General features: G+C 44.7%; 1 protein-coding gene across 2 annotated transcripts in view; it reads left to right on the top strand.

The window, feature by feature from the left end:
* Nucleotides 1-19,164, top strand: part of LOC122736134 (katanin interacting protein) — a 205,190-nt gene extending 186,026 nt beyond the window's left edge. For both annotated transcript variants that reach the window (XM_043978179.1, XM_043978180.1), the window contains exons 24-30: nt 924-988; nt 3,522-3,632; nt 4,580-4,719; nt 6,709-6,810; nt 8,866-9,026; nt 9,175-9,263; nt 16,580-19,164. In XM_043978179.1, coding sequence (XP_043834114.1) covers nt 924-988; nt 3,522-3,632; nt 4,580-4,719; nt 6,709-6,810; nt 8,866-9,026; nt 9,175-9,263; nt 16,580-16,638 — 727 coding nt within the window. In that variant the 3' untranslated portion in view covers nt 16,639-19,164. The remainder of the gene's footprint in view (nt 1-923; nt 989-3,521; nt 3,633-4,579; nt 4,720-6,708; nt 6,811-8,865; nt 9,027-9,174; nt 9,264-16,579) is intronic.
* Nucleotides 19,165-19,388: the final 224 nt, after the last annotated feature.

The raw sequence follows: 19,388 nt of genomic DNA, 5'->3' as shown, positions 1-19,388 counted from the left end.
ACAAGTGCCTGCTACATATAAGGCCCGAAACTACAGTCTCATGTAGGTGAGTCAAGACAAGTAACCATGTAACCATGATACAAGGCAGGAAGTATAACAAGAGAGGCATAAAGAAAGGGATTTAGATCCCAGAGACCATTGGACCTCAAAATCCCATGATCCTTTGGACTGGGCCTGAATCTTGGCTCATTGTATGGCTTAAGTCAAGTCCCTTTCCCTTTCTTTCTCAGTTTTCTTACCTGCAAAGTAGAGAGGGTGGGATGGTCACCTTTCAGCTTTAAATCTTATCTCTGTACCTTTAAGTACTGTGGAAGTTCAGAGCAGATAGAGATCAATTGTGTTTGACATCATTAAGGAAAATTTCTTAAAGGATGGAGATAGGGAAGAGCAGGAACAAAGGCTTGGAGGTGAGAAATTCTGGGGTGCTTTTGGTGAATGAGTAGCCTAGCTGTAGTATAGGGTTTCATGTAGGAAACCACTGAAAAATAAGGCTAGAAAGGTCATAGAAGGTCACAAATGCCAAGCTTAAGAGATTTTACTTTATCTTGGAGACAGTGAGGAGTAGAGAAGTAACAGTTTTCTCATTTAAACACATATTATGGGTACCCATAATAAACATCAACTGAAATGGCAATGTGGGCTGTTTCTTTATTGAATAACAATTCATGGGTATAACTCAAAAGCCAAAACACAGCACATAAGCCAATCGCTGACCTGGAATAGGACTCAAGCTGGGATAGGACCAAAGGTTTCTCTATATTAAGGTAAGGACCATGTTCTGGACAGATACTGATGAGGTCATGGAAATGGAACTGTAAAATAATGATAGAGGTGACTGTAAGCAGCTTCACCTTTGTCCTGATACTGATTATTCTAACACACCATGATAATAGTCCTTATTGCCCTGTTTTCTATTTTAACAGGATTGACTTAAGGAATACAGAGCAAGCTAGCATGGACTATGAGGCCCCAATAATGCCATGCGGCTGTATCCTTCTCTGCCAAGCTGTCACAGCAGGGAAAGTGGAGTCAATTGTCTCCTGACAGGGTTTCAGAACTTTGTGATTGGTCAGTAACTCTTCTTCCTCCTGCCCCGTTCTAAGTCCTAAGGTGGAACTTCAAGTGGCGTGGGGGGGAGAGGGGGGAAAGAGACAGAGGGGAGAGAGAGGAGAAGAGAGGAGAGAGAAAGTCGTGTAAATCTGTTATACGTGTACCCCATGCGCCTCGGCATGCTTATTCTTTAGATATGATTCAGGGTATTGCACTCATAGCAGAAGCTCTCAAGTTTAAAAGCAGAGTTTCCCTACTTAACTAAAATGAAACGTTACATTCATTTTCTGTAGTAGAAAGAGTACTGACCTTGGAAAAGGATATTGCATTCAAATTCCAGTTCTACTACTTAGCAGCTGTGCAGCCTTAGGAATGGGACTTAACACTTCTCTGCCTTAGTTTGCTCATCTGCCAAACTGGGGGGATAATACTTGTTGCCACTAACATCATGAGGCTGTTAGGAGGAAAACATTTTACAAAGTTTTATTATCATTCATTCTTTCTCTACTAAAATCTCCTCTCTCCCACCCCCCATGCCTCAGTATGGTATTGTGCTAGTCTGGGTTCTTGAAGGCCATGCCACCAGGACGCAAGCTCTGAAAGGCCCACGCAGCTAGAAATCTTTCAATCGCAGCCCAGAGGTAGACTGTGCCTAGCCAGGTTCAGAGATGTTCATGACCAGGAAATTGGCCTCACTAATAAATATTTTTAGCCACACCAGTCCATTAAAACTGCTAGGGTATAGAGGGGTTACTGTCTGCATCTATACTAGTTTCTTGAGTTAGATATTGAAGAATTGTTACTCAGCATAATTCAACATTTATTAAGCACCTACGGTGTGCAAAGCACTGTGCTAGACATTGGAAATACAAAGCTAAAACCAGAACAGTTCCTGCCTTCAGGGGGTTTTCATTTTAGGAAGAATTATCAACCTATTGATTAAAGAAATTACTTAGAGTTTATAATTCATCTGATTACACAGAGAGTCTCCATGGGAAATACCATGTGGACTGGACATCAAAATGCCTGAATTTTCATCTCTGACAGTGACTTCATAAGAGACACATTGGGGTTGGTCTGGAGGGCCCACTGAGGCAGGGAAGGTGAGGATTAGCGAAAGGGTCATCGCTAAGAGCCTCATCGCCATTGGAGGATAGTATTCTGTTAAGTGATCTATCCCCACCTCTATCTCTAACCTGTCTTCCTCTTCTGCACTAAGTGAGGAGTGGATGGGAAGTGATAGTGAGTGAGGTCCTCCCTTCCCTTTGTCTCTGCTTCACCAGCCTCCCCTATCTGGAGATGGTGGATGTGCTGACAGCACCTTGTCCAGTATTTGTAGTGAGTCATTTCTTAAGAGTTCACTAAGGCTTCCATTTAGTCTCATTTGATGCCTGAGCGGAAAGGAGGAGCAGTCCTTCTCTCGGTTTTACAGTTGGGGAGACTGAAACAAAGAGGCCACATAGTGGAGCAGTGACTGAAGCAGGATTGGTGCTTCTGTCTGCACATGTGTTTCATTCTTTATTGGATCTGCAGCACCTTGCAGAGTGCCTGGCACATAGTAGGTGCTGAATAAGCATTTGGTTGTTGGGTGATTGAGGTAAGGTAGCACAGGTATTACTGCCCCCCACTAGTAAGTGTCAGATTAAAAATGAATATCGCCCAGAGAACAGTAGAGAAGCAGATGGTGGGGGTGAGTGGGCTGTGATGCTTTATGAACAATGAATTCTGAAGGTGGTTCAGAATAAAAGATGTCATCAGAGAAATGTATGTGATAGAAAACGAAGATAGGCTGGTTCTTCAGCAAGAGTAGGGGAAAGACACACACAGCCCATGTGCTCTACTGACATCTTTAAGAAATCAGCAGGAGTCCAAAAAAAAAAGGGGGGGCAGCTAGATGGCACAGTGGTTAAAGCACCAGCCCTGAATTCAGGAGTACCTGAGTTCAAATCCAGCCTCAGACACTTGACACTTACTAGCTGTGTGACCCTGGGCAAGTCACTTAACCCCCCATTGCCTACCCAAAAAAAAACAAAAAACAAAAAGAAATCAGCAGGAGTCTAGGAAGATCCTCAGCATGGCAGATGGACTCCCCTCCCTCCCCCAGTGCTGAGGAACTTCTTTTAGGACCTGGATGAGTTACCCAGGGTGAGTAGGTGTGGACAAGTGGCACCTTGCCTTGGGAGGGAGTGGCTGTATCAGTGGGATCACAGATCCATTTACATATCAGTGTCTGGGTCAGTGTTAGACCTGAGGTCATGTGATTGACGATTCAGTGTTCTGCGTACAATTTCTCACTCTTGAACAAGCACAGCTTTGAAATATTTGAGAGGCCTCAGCCCCAGAGGAAAAGAAAATCCCTTTTTTCTTACCAGTCTGGGTTTTTAAAAGGACAACAGAACTCCTCCACCCATTCCTGTTTTTACTTTGTTCTCCAAAAAATTAAGTTGATGGTCCTTAATAGCCTATTGCAGTCATCTTCCAGTTTCAACTGCTCACCAGCTGGGGTGATCCGTATTACATCGGCCTGAATGGACTGGAGCTGTATGATGAACACGGAGAAAGAATTTCTTTGACTGAAAACAGTATCCTTTATTGTACAGGACGACCCATCCTCCCATATTGAAAGGGATGTAGAAGGCTGGGAGGGAACAAATCAGTTCCATTGCATGTCGGTGTCTAGTTTTATTTAGAAAACTGCCACCTCACTAAATAAGCTTCTGAGACAGGAGACCTGGTCCTGTCTATGGTTCTTGAAAATCCCAGAGAACTTTTGGATCAAAGTCAGGTCATATCTCCATGGGCAGCCCCCCCGATTAAAGCCACCCCCTACCCCCTGGTTCAGAGCTGCTATGGGTCACACTCTGTGGGCTCTATGGGATTGGCCAGAACTTCATGCCCAAATGTGGAGCCACCATCAATTACCCAATTCCCAGCCTCCATCTGGTCACCTCCACCCCCAAATTGTGGTGATGCTCATGCCGGAGAGAGGCCCATTAGAGCCCGAGGTGATCCTCCCACCCTTCTCTTACTGTGACTAGGAAGCAGTTTCAGGTTATCAGGACTGTCAGGACACTTTTCTGCCTAGGTGATTACTGTCAGTTACCATGAATCCCTCTCCCAGCTCTCCCCCTGCCCCCCCCCCAAATCCCACACTTCTGAATTTCCCTTTCTCATTTAATAGTCTCTTTTCTTCCCTTGTCTTTAACAGTTCTGGGAAGCTCAGATTTATCAGCCAACCTTTTGGCCAGTCTCCCCTCCTTTATTCTTCTTAAGACTGGCCTGGCCCACCCCCTGTGCTCGTGTTCCTTTCTGCCTTCGTGCACTCTCATTTTCCCTTGAACATCCCTAATTTGGCTGTCACTTCAGCAGCTCCCAGGCCTAGCAGGCAGCAGCTCCTGCCTGCCTGGTACTTTGGCCCCACACTCCCCTGAGTTCTCCCGTCATCTTGATGCAGGTTGGCAGATATAGATTGGAAAATGGTGTGCTGAGCACTTCGTTTGGGTTATTATTGCTTAAAGGTTCACCTCAGATATTGCTGCTTTCCCAGACAGTGTGAATACCCTCGAGGGGGTATGTGGAGATGTCCGAACTCCAGACAAGCTCATTGACCAAGTGAATGACACCAGTGATGGCAGACACATGTGGCTGGCCCCAATTCTCCCTGGCTTGGTAGGGTTAATTAGCACAGCATGCTGTGTATGGGAGCATCCTAATGTTGGGTGAAAAAGCTGGTTTTTTTCATTTTAATTTAGTATATGTTAGTGGTAATGGGAAGTGCCCTGGATATGGAAGTAAGAAAAATGAAGTTTTAATTCTGACTCTTTCACCAGATAGCTGTGACCTTGGACACATTATTTTATCCCTATGAGCCTTAGTTTCTCTGTTGATTATTATCCAGTTGACCTAACAGGGGCATTGTGAGGATCGTGTGACATATAGTGTATAAAATGTCCTTTGTAAACTGAAGAACACAACAGAAATGTGAGGGATTCCTAAGTCATTGTCGCTGTTACTGACAGCTGAGGTTTCTGGTTTATCTTTCAAGTCAGGTTCAGCTCTAGTGTTCTCTCACCAAACTGAAGTTTGCTGTGTTTAGCCTTTGCCATCTAAAGAATGAGTCTCCGTAACCATCACAGCCTCTGAAGGAAAAAGAACTCAGGGTTCTAGTGATCTCCATACCACCAGGCCAGATCTGACAGGAGCCAAGTGGCAGAGATTCTGTGGTCCTTCCATGGCTGTCCAAAGGGATTGGAGGGAGGAGTAGAATCGGCTGTTCTGTGGCCACTGTTTTCTGAGGATCGCCCTAAAACAGGAGGTATCCTGGGGGCTCCACACCTTCACTGCAAGTGCCAAGCTGCTTTTGGCTTTTATTTTCCCAAATCGGAACAAAAGTATGATGAGGTTGTTATAGGGTTGTAGAATTTAGAGCTGAAAGAGGTCTCAAAGAGCATCCAGCCCAGGCCCCTGAGGCCCAGACACAGCCAGGATTTGAATTCATTTCATCTGACTGCAAATATGGAGTTCTTTCCCCTACCCCAGGATACCCTGACTGACACTCAGTGCTGAGAGGATAGTGCTGCCTGAGTACTAGAGGAAATGAAGGGCCAGCTCCCAGGATGTTTGCCTGTGGTGCCAGGATGGAGACAAGCCTGACCTGGGAGCCGAGAGCCCCGGATTCTCATCCCAGATCTCTTCTTCCCCTTTTAGGGTCTCAGTTTACTCCTGTCAGATGCAAGGGGACTAGACTATCTACAGAGTCACTGCTGACTCCAAATCCTGTGATCCTTAGGATCCCGTGGCAGGAAGAACAGAATTTTTAGAATTGATTTCCCTCCCCCATTACTGGAAATTTACCATCTCACTCCACAATTATGCGGCTCTGCTTTTTGTGACACATTCTCCCGTCTGTGTTTAATTTATGGTGTATGGGTAAAGGGAAGGAAAGCTAAAGAGGCAGCCTTTAGTTAGGAACACTTACCCTCCTCTCTGGTGGCACATCACTCTTGTGGGCCACTGGGCTGGGGAAAGCCAGGATGGAGGGGGCATTTCAAAGCCTCCCCAATAAGGAGGGTCATAGGAGCACCCAAGAGAACAACTCCTCAGAGAACCTCATCAGCATTTTGCTGTTTGCTAAGGCACGTGACAAGACTGACCATTGGCTGTCAGGAGACAAGACCCAGGGTGAACCAGCCGCTGGGGGGAGTGGGGGGTGTGGAGCACAGTGGGATTCCCTCTCCCTGGAATTCATATGGGCAATGGAGTGAAAGGAGCATTGGATTTGGGGTCTGAGGACCATGATTGGAATTCTGGTTCTGCCCCATCCTACCTGCAGGACCTTGCCAAGTCCTTCAGGCTTTGTTCAGCTGCCCCCTCTTATGAGAATCCTTTTCCAAACCCCTCTGGTTGTAAATGCCCCCTTGGGGCTTGGTTTCTTCCCACTAAATGAGTGTTAGACTGATCCCTCAGGTCCTAGCAGCACTAAATCCTAGGATTAGAAGCTTCTCTGCCTACAAAGGCTTAACCTCTCCTTTAGCATTATTCCCCCTTTCTCAGCAGAGTATCTCTCCACCCCGAGCCCACCCTTGGCCTTCCTGACTCTGTGTCAGTTCCTTTCTGTTGCCAAACATGTCTGCTTGAATCAAGTCTTTCCCCTGACAGGTGAATCGAGTTTACGTGATCTTTGATCTGCCTACCACCGTGTCTATGATCAAATTGTGGAATTATGCAAAAACTCCCCATCGAGGAGTAAAGGAATTCGGAGTAAGTACTTATTATGCTGGCTGCTAATTGCCCCTTGGCAAGTATATGATTTGTTTCATTCAGTTGCAACTCTGAAAACAAATGTCTGGTCTCCCAGGATATGAATACTCAACTGCTGTGAACTTGAGACATAACAAGGAGAGCAAGTTTTCTCTCGGGACACAGGTCCCTGGCGTTGAGGCTGGGGTTGTGCCGTTGCCCCTCTGAGTGGGCCCAGCTGTCACACCACCCCTTTGCATCTGTGGGACTGGTAAAAAAAAAAAAGTCAGAAAGTTATGGTCTCAAAAGATGTGATTCCAAACTTGTAATCATGGCCTGGGTTCAAGTCCCAGCCTCTTCCCCTGCCCTTGAATGCATTACTCTGTTCCTTTGAAACTGCACTCTCTCATGGGAGGTGGGCTTGATTCACAGCCTGGAGAGACGTTTCCCTTTAAGGGTTCCATCCTTTAAACACTGTCTCACTCAAATAGCTTTTTCTTTCTCTTTGTGCTTGGATATTAAGGAGGTGCCCCCTCGGGGTGAGGAGGGTGCCCCCCCTTCCTCCACAGGTCTAATCCATGTCACCTTCAGTGTTTTCCTGGTGCCTCTAGGACAAAGTACCAATTCCTCTCTTAGTCATTTCCAGCCCTTCACAGTCCGCATCCAACCCATCTTTCAAGACTCACTCTCAATCCCAGCCAAATCTGCCTGTTTTCTGTGCACCATACATAGTGTGGCATCTCCTGCCTCTGTGACTTTGTACAAGGTGCCCCACCCACCACACGCAGAACCGTACTCTGTGCCCCTCCTCCCCGGTTATTGTGTACTTCTTATATATTCACCTTAAACTCTCCATGTTATTCCTCCACCCCACACAGGCCAGGAACTGCCATTTTTCTCTTTGGGTCCCTCTTGTATAACAGTGCTTACCATTAGTAGGGACCTAATAAATACTTGTTGAATTGAATTACACACTAGCTTTGTAATCTGACGCTTCAGTTTCCTCTCCTATAACATGGGCATACTGATCCTTGCACTGTGGCAAAGTGCAGGTGGCACTAGACTTGGCAGCAGGAGATCCAGGTTTGGTTCCACTGCTTCATCTGGTTCTATCTTGGTTAAGTCACTGCACTCCTTGGAGCCTAAGCCCCATCCACAAAAGGAGGAGTTTGTGGAAGGGCAAGGAGGTCAGTTAGGCAGCAGTAAGGAATGCATGGAAAGAAGTGAAATGAAATAAGTGTAGAAAGTTTGGATCAAGCCAGAATAAAAAGGATTTTACTTTTTATCCAAGAACAATATAAAACTACAGAAGATTTTTGAGCTGGGAAGTATCATGGTTGTCAGACCTTTGCCGGCTCAAATATGAAGTCCCACCATCCCAGAACTGGTGCAATTAACTCCCTCCTATGGCCTGCCTAACCAAGACACTGACTATGGAGAGAAGAGTGGGGTCTTTTACCCATGGTTGGCTACCCATTTCCGAGTAGAACAGCGTCCTTGGGAGAGGTTAATGCCATCCAGCTACCCTAGCCGACTACCATAACAACCCACCCCTGGTCACCACCCAGAGACCACGAATTCAAGATAGTTTAAAGGAGTCCCTCCCTAACAACTTAGAGTTGGAAGTGCTAACCTCCCAGCCAGTGTCGTCCTCTAAAATCTCAACACACAGTGATTGCTACTTGCTAAGACAGCCTGTTATGTTGTTGGACAGCTCCTGCCGAACCATACTGAGCCAAAATGGGTTTCCCTATGACAGCTCCTCATTGGTCCAAGTTTTATCCTCTGGAGCAAGTTAAAACCAATCTTTTCCTCTTTCTCCACTTGGTAGACTTTCAGACGGCCTTTCATGACAGTTCTCCCAATCATTCCTCTTAAGCCACAGTTTCCAGACTCAAATCAAGTGGTAGCTTTGGGTCAGATGGCAGCTGCCCATTGAGGGGAGAGGAGAGGAAGTTTCTGGGCACACCACTCTAATGGCCCCATGTGAGGAGGCATCATGGAACTAGAAAGACCTATCCTTTTATCACGTATCATTGTTTACCATTATTGTCCTTTTGCCTCTTTTTTTTCTAGCTTCTTGTTGACGACCTATTGGTGTACAATGGAATCCTGGACATGGTCAGCCATGTGGTACATGGCATCCTGCCCACCTGTGATCCCATAGTCCCCTACCACACCATTCTCTTTACAGAGGATGAGGAGATCTGTCACCGAGAGAAGTACACCATTATCAGGTTTGTGGGCAAGAACTACTGGGAAACAGCGATCTTGTCTGTCAGCAGCCCTTTCTGGGGCGGGCTTCAGTACGCTAGAGGGGATTGATGACGGCCATGTCTTAATGCAGAAGATTGATTGAATCTCCCCATTTTCTTACTTCTGCAGTAATCATGTTGAGGATCAGGATGTCCGGATGATGAATGAAAATCAAATTGTTACCAACTCCAAAAAGAAGCAAACGACTGCTGACCCAGGTCAGTTCCATTTCTCTCCCAGAGAGCCTCCTTTCTCTTACTTACTATTTGCCGAAATGGAGATCGAGTCAGAGCTCATCACGTATAACCTCAATTCCCCAAGATTCTCATCCCCTCCTCTGTCCACAGTCAGTGTACTTCTGACACTAGCCAACCTTACTTAAACTGTGGGGATGATTAGCTGACGTTGGCAGGTGCTTTGGAAAAGGGAGCTTTCCAGCAAGGCTTAGCACTAAATTATATGACAAAGCCCTGATTAACCAGCATATTTAGGGAGTGGGAAGTCTTGGTTAATTGCACTTTTTAGATAACTTAGACTTAACCCTTTGGTGTCAATGTTTACTGTGGAAAATCTTTCTAAAACATATACTTCCCAGTCTTTATGAAGGCCAAATGGTAGATATAATTGAATCCTTATTCTTAGCTCTTAGTCTTAAATTGTCTATGTGACTTAGTGAATAAGGGGATGGACTAGGAGTCAAGAGGATCTGGGTTCAAATCCTACTAGCTCTGCAATGCTGGGTAACTCAGTTAATGTCCTGTGCCTCAATTTCCTCATCTATAAAAGTGGGGGTTGGGCTTAGTTTCCTCAAAGATCCCTTCTAGCTTTGCTGTGACCACAAGAATAATAGATGTAACTGAGGACCTTAAAGGTGTTCATCTAACCAGCCCTTTGTAGTCCCTCCCAACTCTGAGTTTCTGTAATGAGAGCTAGCATTCATCTATCCTCAGAGACTTTGAGAACCAGAAGGGACCTTCAATGCTATTGGGGGTAGACATGCATTTTACAAATGGGGAAACTTCTCCATTTAGGTTGTTTTTCCAATCTATCATAATAGCACTTTCCAATTTAAAAAGAACTCACCTGCATTTTAAAATGTTGACCCTCATAAAACCTCTAAAGTAGGCAGGAAAGGGAGCTTAGGCATAGTGAAAAGACCAAAGGACTGGGAGGGAGTGAAGTGACTTGGACTCCAGTCCCAGCTCCAGAACATACGCTCTGGGAGACTTTGGACCAGTCAGTGTTGTTGTGAATCTTTTGTTGGCTTAGCATGGCTTCTAAGGTTTCTTCCAGATCCAGAATTCTGTGGTTATATTTTCCATTTTCCATGGCAGGACAATGACACTAATAGCATTCCATCAACTTCTTCCTGTCTAGGTAGATTAGATCAGGATTAGATTCTTAAATTTTTTCCACTTGCCCGAGAAATGTTTCCATGACATATTTACACACATATAGGTATGTAAAACAGAAAGATATAACCTTTTACTGTTGCCAAATTTTCCATGACCCTCACATTCAGTTATGTGACCCCAAATGGGGTCATGACCCACAGTTTAAGAAGCTTTGGATTAGATGGAACGTGCCTGGGTCCTTCTCCCCCTAAGGTCTAGGTTCAGTGATACTGCCCTTTCACTAAATTATCCTTTCCTCACATAAGTCTATTTTGGGAATCTTAGTGAAATCTTAGGACTGGGGTCATTTCAGCATCAAGGAATTAGGAAACTCATTCGACCAGAGTGGAGGCAATAGCTTGTATTCAGATCAGAACAAACCACTTGTTAAAGGCCCCACAGATAGTCACTAGATCTCCAGTGAGCAGGCTCCAGCACTGGTTGTGCTAATCACAGGCCTGCCTTTCCAGATCTTTGTCTACATCTTTTCCATTCCCTTTCCATAAGTCTCTTGTTTACTTCAAACTTCAAACTCTAACAGTTTGCTTTATGAATTGACCTCGTACCCCTCAGTCATTTGTGTGAAATAGCTCAGCTGGAAATTCTCTGCACAAGGCAATTTTCTAAATTTTGGACAATAACCTAATTGCATGAGACCTTCACCCAAGGGAACAGACAATCTGCCTTAAGTGGGAACAAGTCCCTGATCACTAGCCACAATTGGAAGGCTGATATTTTTGCTCACATCTGTTTCACAGGGCTATAAAAGTTCTCCTTGATATATATATTTTTTTACTTCCCTGACTAGTCCCTGACATTAGCGCTTAGCTGAACTTGCCCACTCTTATATAGGATGCTCCCTGCCCTGTCCGTCTTTCTGATGCCTTTAGAATCACTAATCCTTTACTCTCCCTAACTGTTACCTCTAAGATGGATTGGAATAGAGAAAACAATTTTTAGGGGCTAAACACCCAACCCCTCAAGTTGTTCGAGTTTTGTGGGGGAATCCCCTATCCATCATGAGATCCTAATCCTGATAAAGGATGATAGTGAGAGATACTGATCCCAGAGAATAGAATAATATGAAAATAATCTACCTGAGAAAGAAGGCCCTCTGTGTCAGCCAAAGAATCATAGAATCTTGGCATTGGAAGGGACTTTAGTGGCCATATAGCCCAAGCCATGCCCCAGGAGGAATCCTCATTCAAGTATTCTGGAAAAGTGACCATCTTGCCTCTGCTTGAAGACCTCTTGGGAGAAATAAGGAGCTACCCCCAGGCAGCTCTAATTATTAGGAAGCATATAATTCCATCAAGCATGACTTTGTCTCCTTCTACCCCTTGTTCTTGGCTTTGCTCTCTAGGGCCAGATAGAACTAGTCTGTTCGTTCTTCTACATGACAGCCATTCAGATACTTGAAGACAGTTATCTCCTGACTCTTCCCTGGTTTCTTATCTCTAATTTCTTTAACTCATCCTACTTGACCACCTCTACATACTCCTCAACTTATCAATGTCTTGAACCGTGGTGCCCAGACCAGAACAGAGTCCTCCAAATGTAGACCGGCCAGGCCCTACAGGGCAAACCACAACCAGACTTTCTCAGCTTTATTCCTGAAAGCTCTCTATGTTCTGTCTAATAAAACCCAAAATCACATCAGCTTTTTTGGCTGCCATGGTCATTCATTAAAACCCCTCAGATCTTTTTAGGCAACCTGCCTTAGCTAATCATACTTTGCCCATCTTGTACCTTTAAAGTTGATTTTTTGAACCCAAGTGTAAGACTTTAAACTTAACCCTAATGAATTCCATTTCATTAGCTTCAGCCCAAGGTTCTAGCCTGCCAAGACTATTTTGGATCTTGACTTTGTTATCCAGTATGTTAGCCTTCGCTCTTGGCTTTTTGTCATCTAAAAAACTGAGGAGTGTGCCAGCTATGCCTTTATCCAAGTCACTGACAAAAATCTTAAATAGCAGAGGGCAAAGTACAGAGATCCCTGAGGTACTTTACTGGTGAGATCTCCTGCCAAGATGACATTAACCATTAATGATGACTACTCTTTGAGTCCAGTCATTCAACTAGCTCCAAATCCATCTAACTATATAGCATCTAGCCCACATCTTTCAGTCCTTTTCCTAAGAATACTATAAAGCACTTCACCAAATGCTTTATTAAAACTAGGTAAATTGGGGGGCAGCTAGGTGGCACAGTGGATAAAGCACTGGCCCTGGATTCAGGAGGACCTGAGTTCAAATCCGGCCTCAGACACTTGACACTAGCTGTGTGACCCTGGGCAAGTCACTTAACCCTCGTTGCCCCGCACAACCACAAAAAAAGTAAAACTAGGTAAATTATATTTACAACATATTTCTGATCTACAAGTTTAATAACACCATCCAAAAAAGAAAAGGAAATAAGGTGAGTCTAACATGACATATCCTTGAAGCCATGCTACTTTTTGTCATTTCTGTGGCCCTTTCTAGATTTTTTTCTAGATCCTCTTTAAAGAATCCATTCTAAAAGGTTTCTAGGAATTGAAGTCAGTTTCACTGACCTTTAGTTTCTTTCCATTTTTGACAATCAGGACAGCATTTGCCTTTTTCCATATTCTTCTTTAATACTTCTCCCGTTTTCCATGATCTTTTGGATATCACTGACTGGGACAGCTGTTTGGCATTCTTCAGTACCTGACAAGGACTTCATGTGAGCAAGGTGATACAAATTCACCAAGGGCAGTTTAGGTGCCTATCTTCTTCCTCACTCATTTTCTCACACACACACACACACACACACACACACACACACACACACACACACACACACACACACACCACACACAATATCTTTATTGTCTTTGGCTTTCCTTACCAGCATCTGCCACACCTTTGGCACTTATTTTTACAGACCTGTGCCACATGCTTCTAGTAATGCTTTGCTTCTGTCTTGTGTTGCATGAGTTCTTTTTGTATCCACATTACTCTTTTCAGATGTTCTTCCCTTTCTCCAGAGTTTCCCATTCCTCCTGGGATCTCTCTTCTAGAATTTTAGTCCTTGGGATCTCACCCATCTTTCTTCTGATGCATTTGAAATTGACTTTCCCCAAATCCAAGGTGCATGTCAAATGATTGTCCAGTTTTGGTCTCCTTTATCACAAACTCTAGGAGGTCACTTCTTCCCAAAGTGCCTGTAATTTCTACCTACCCTCAGCAACCAACTTCTCTGTGTTAGTGAGAATCAGATCCAGAAAAAATTTTTCCATTTTGGTTCCACCCCTTCTTAAATGATGAAGTTATCATCAAAGCAGATCCAGTTGTTAGCCACTCTGGGTTTGACAGAGAGGGAAACTCCAAGAGATTATTAAAGGGACCACATATCATACTGCAGTCTAATACCTGAAATCTGTTTCCTGAACTCCTCATCTCTTTTCTTCTGCCCAGATGGATGCTTGTGTACCTCCCTAATGACCAAACTTCTGTTTCTACTTCAATTTCTCTTCACCACAATGTTTCCTTTCCCTTGAGCTCCCCTCTACCCATTTCACTCTGGCTCCTGGATTTTCTTCACATGAGTTTACCTCTGGAATATACAATGATTCCTCACCCCATTTTCTGTCTATACAATTTTTTTTTAAATAAGGCACTATTTACCTCTTGTTCCTAGTTTTACCCAATGAGGCCCAGCAAGACGATGCTAATCATTCTCCCATGAATACTGCAGACGCTTGTAGGCGGCTGCCATGCCTTTCCCAAGTCTTCTCTTTTCTAGTCTACATGTCCTCATTTCCTTCACCTGATCCTCTTATGGCATGGTCTCCTGCCCACTCCTCCTAAAGTACTTTCCAATGTACACATTCAACCTTGTTACTCTCCCTCTCCAAATATGGTGCCCAGAACCACAGAGACACTCTTGAGATCAAATCTGACTTGGGCAGAGAACAGGTGGAGCCTAACTTCCCTTACTCTCAGCATTCTACTCCTATTGATGCAGCCTAATACCACAACAAGAGAACCATTGTGGTGACCCCATGTGACCCTGTGCATGGCATTTAATCTCTTGGCCATACAGGCACAATGTCTTTAAGGCATTGGGTTGTAGAGCAGATAGATGCCTGTCCCTACTGGTGGAAGAGTTTTCTCATAGGCGATTCCCTGTACTACTGAAATCACAGGAGTGCTCAAAAAACACACCCTCACACACATTAGCCTTCTTGGCTTGTCTCTTTATACACTACTATTAAGACTGTGGTCCTCTAAAACCCCATGAAGCGTTTGTTACCTATGCCCAATTTCCCCAGCATGTATGTGACCCCAGGAGCTAGGGATACTGGCTTGAAGGGTCCTATGGACAGTGAAGGGAGGACTAATGGCCAGCATTAAGGGCTTCATAAAGGCAAATGGCTCAGCAGAAAATGCCTTTACCCACTGGTGATTTCAGCTACAGGCCCTAGAGATTTTGCCAAACTTAACCCTTGATCCCAGTTCCTTATCCTGGACTGTAGAGTATTCAAACCAAGTTCTATGCCTCTTCACCTTTAACCTGTTACCAAATTTCACCCAGCCATAGTTTTTTTTTAATCATAAAAGTATTTTATTACATTCCAGTAACATGTAAAGATAGTTTTCAACATTTATTTTTATAAGATTTTGAGTTCCAAATTCTTCTCCCTCCCTTCCCTTTCCCCTCCCCAAGACATAAAGCAATCTGATATAGGTTATATATGTACAATCTCATTAAACATATTTCTGCATTAGTCATGTTGTGAAAGAAGAATCAGAACAAAAGGGGAAAACTTCAAAAAAGTAGAAACAGTATGGTTCAATCTGCATCCAGATTCCACAGTTCTTTTTTCTGGATGTGGAGAACATTTTCCATCATGAGTCCTTTGGAATTGTCTTGGATCATTGTGTTGCTGAGAAGGGTTAAGTCTATCACAGTTGATCATCACACAATGTTTCTGTTACTATGTACAATGTTCTCCTGGTTCTGCTCACTTCACTCAGCATCAGTCCACTTAAGTGTTTCCAGTTTTTTCTGAAATCTGCCTGGTCATCATTTCTTACAGCACAGTAGTATTCCATTAAATTCACATACCACAACTTGTTCAGTCATTTTCCTATTAATGGGCATTCCCTCCATTTCCGATTCTTTGCCACCACAAAGAGAGCTGCTATAACTATTTTTGTACATGTGAGTCCTTTTCCCTTTTTATGAACTCTTTGGGATACAGATCTAGTAGTGGTATTACTGGTACAAAGGGTATGCATAGCCCCATAGCCCTTTGGGTATAGTTCCAAATTGTTCTCCATAATGGTTGGATCAGTTCACAACTCCACCAACAATACCCATAGTTCTTAACCTCTTTTGATTTGGTCCTTGAGACTGTGTAACCATCAGCTAGCCTGGAAACAACATTCACAGTATTTAAGGCACTTCTGCAATACGGTATCAACCAGTGTTTTCTCTGCATGTCTCTCTGTCTCTTTTTTTCTCTCCCTCTTTTCCTTCCTCTCTTCCCCTCCATCTCTCTGTCTCTGTCTCTGTCTCTGTCTCTCTCTCTCTCTCTCTCTCTCTCTCCTCTTTCTACTTCTGTCCCTCCCTTCCTCCCTCTCCACTCAGGTCTCTCTCTGTCTCTCTGTCTTTCTGCCACATACACGCAGCCTTTGTAAGCATTCCTTTTTTGAAGCCCAATTCATTAGGGTTTAGAATTCTATATTTTTAAAAAATAGAGCCAAAAAAGATCACAAACGTCACCGAATCTTACTGCCTTATTTCACAGATCAAGAAACTGAGGCCCATAGAGGGGAAGTACTTCCCAAGGTCACAGGGCACGTTAGCAGCAGAGCCTTTGTGGCCACCCATCTGGGCCCTTTCCCTCTCACAATGCCATGTCCCTTTTTCTGCAAGTCACTCAATTCTTATAACAAATGGTGGTGTGAAGGATGGACAACATGGATCTAGGACCTCCCATATACACCCATAAATAAAAAACTTAATCATGAACCAGTCAGGTTCCTGCAGCCCTTCCCCACCTTTACTACTGCTGACTGTGGAGCTGAGGCCCACTGAGTTCAGTCTCTTGCTATTAAGGGGTTTCTCCATCATGATGAATTGTAATGCCGTGTATTGTGGTCTTTCAACAGCTTTACGCCCCAAGACCTGCATAAGCGAGAAAGAAACGGTGAGGAGAAGAAGGTACTGACAGATTGAGGAGTGAAAACAGTGTGGTCTAGCCGGCTCTTTGCTTTGACACCCCAGGACTCCCCCCAGCAGAGATGCTTCCACTCACAGCCCAGGGGAAGGTTTATTGATGGATGTTAAATTCAGGGCAAAATGTTGCCCTCCCTTTGCATTTGGGTCTGGTACTTTGCCAACTGGAAATCCAGGAGAGATATGAACTGAGTTCCAGTTAACACCACCAATCAAGAGGGGGCTGGGAAAACAGTCAGTATGGATTGGAGTCTGTTTTGGGATGGGGGAAAAGAGATTCAGAGGTTAAATTGCTTGGAAAAAAATACAGACATTGCTGTATACAAACCTGGAGGACAAAGGGCCATTTGAACTGTATTTTTCTAAAGGATTTGGGGGTTTTTTGGTTGTTTTTTTTCACTTGCCATTCTACCGAGTTCCTCTCCTGCTCTCTCTGAGGCCTCTCCTGGGTACCTTGTCAGGCTCAGGCAGCTGCAGGAAAAGCCCGTTTAAAGTCTATAATGGGAAATTGGCCTACAGGGAAAAGAGAAGAAAGCACCAATATGAACAAGAGAGCATCTCCCCCCAGCATGTGGTCCATCCCTCAGAGTGTGAGCTTAACAGTTACAGGAAAGAGTCTGGGGCCACAGCCAAGGGCCAGCTCACTGCTGGGTGGGGAGGGACTTAGAGATGACTGAAGGAAGCTGTGCCTCCCCACTCCTGCTCCAGCAACCCATGTGGGAGACATGGTGCAATCAGGTAGAGGATGGGACCTTTACTGTTAAACTCACTCCCCCTTTCATTATTTGGTGGGACAGTTTGGGAGCAAAGAATGGAACATCTCCTGCTCATACCCATGGAGATGTTCACGGAGAGCACTTATTTCATACACACTCTCATCTTTCCATCATTCCTCCCAAATTCTTGGTGGAAGGGGGTCCTAGGGAAAGCTGCTCAAAATGAGAAGCATCTCTAGCCTTTCTGTGCACACACGTGCATACATATGTGCATGCACACGCGCGCGCACACACACACACACACACACACACACAGTACTTGGGTCTTAACCATCGCTTAACTCTCCAGGCTGAATCCCAAAGAAGGAAAGTACATCATCTTAGGTGTCAGATAAAGAGGGAAATTCCCTTGCAAAGAGGCAAATGGAAGAGAACCTGGAGGTTGCCTGGGTCCTCATATTTCCCTGAACTTTGGCCCCGCGGATACAGACCAGCCTTGGCTGGAGGCGAGAAGGCCGGAGGCTACATTGACCTCCCAGAGCCTAGTGCAGCTCCCTAGTTGGTGTATGTCCAGAAAGAGGATTCCACCTTGGCCCATCACTGCCCCTGACGCAGAAGTCCCATAGATCGGCCCAAAAGCCAAGTTCCTCACTTCAAAGAGGAAGCCCAAGGTTAGTGGCATTGTGTCCCAGGAGAGGTGGGCTGAGACCCAGGGAAGCTGCAGAGCTGCCAGTGATTTTCCCTGTGGGGTAGCATAGAACACCTCAGATTCCTGGTGAAGAGCAAATGTTGGTTTTCAGCATTTCCCTCAAAAAATGGGATATTGCCGTCTCATTTACCGCTGCCTGGGTCCCCTGCACTTTGATCTGCCAAGGGCTCACCCAGGTTATATTCCTGCAGGTTCTCTGAAGGATAAAACCCTAGGACTCTTTGAACACTTTGAAACATTTAGACTTAGAGTATCAGGTCCTTCCTGCATAATGGTCTCAGCTGCTGTTTGCACCAGCACCTTCAGTGCTACCCTTCCCCCTTTAGTGGCCCCACCCACCCCACAGTGGGGAACAAGCCAGCCTCAACCCCTGTGCCGTGAGCTGTTCAAAACACATCTTCTTCCATCTACATACCAAGTTCTTATCAGGGAACTAATTGGTTTCCCAGTGGTGGGTAATTCTTGTTCCAAATATTAATCTGTTGTCTTTCTGGCGCCCAGCCCAGAGACAGCCCGTGTACTGTAAGTATGTTACTATGCAACAGAAAACCTGAACAAATATTTTACAAGATTTGCAGATTAAACGTAAGCAGCTATGCAAATGGGCTTTCCATTTGTAACTTGTGGGGGATCTCAAGATCAGGATTTGCCCCTCCTGACCAAAACTTAGCATTTACTCAGCTTTTAAACAGCCCAGCGGCTCTGCTCTTGGTGAGTGCTCCCAGTGTGTGGGATAGTATAAGATCTGTCCTCCATGTCCAAGCTCTTACAGGAGGGAAAAATAGAAGGGTCAGATGCAGCTTTTAGGTTAGCGATCCCAAACCCTGCTGAGAATGTATGGGCATCTGACAAAACTACAGAAAAAGAACAACAAACCACTCCATGACCAGCCTAACACTTAAGCCATGTGTATGAGTCAGAATTGTCTGTATAAGTGCACATGTGCACGTGTGTGCACACACACACACACACAGAGTCTGTCTCTGCTGATATTGCTATAACTGTATGGACCATACAAAACTAGAAAAGGATTGTACAGACATTCAACTTCAAAGAGATTTATATTATTTTTTTTCCCAAAGTCAATAAAATATGTTCTAAAAATGTTGTCTTATTTGGGAGGAAGAGGAGGAGGCAGTGGTGGCGGTGGTGGTGGTGGTGGTGGTGAAGGATTCAACTAAAGATATTGTCCAATTAAAAGGCACTCCCAGCTAATGGGAAAGGAGGGAGGGAGAGTGGGAAGGAAAGAGCAAGGGAGAGCGGGCAGCTAGGTGGCACAGTGGATAGAGCACCGGCCCTGGATTTAGGAGGGCCTGA

This window comes from Dromiciops gliroides, chromosome 1, assembly GCF_019393635.1.
Source record: "Dromiciops gliroides isolate mDroGli1 chromosome 1, mDroGli1.pri, whole genome shotgun sequence".
NCBI classification, from domain to species: Eukaryota; Metazoa; Chordata; class Mammalia; order Microbiotheria; family Microbiotheriidae; genus Dromiciops; species Dromiciops gliroides.
The sequence above is the reverse complement of the archived record's forward strand: the minus strand, read 5'-3'. Positions and strand labels throughout refer to the sequence as shown.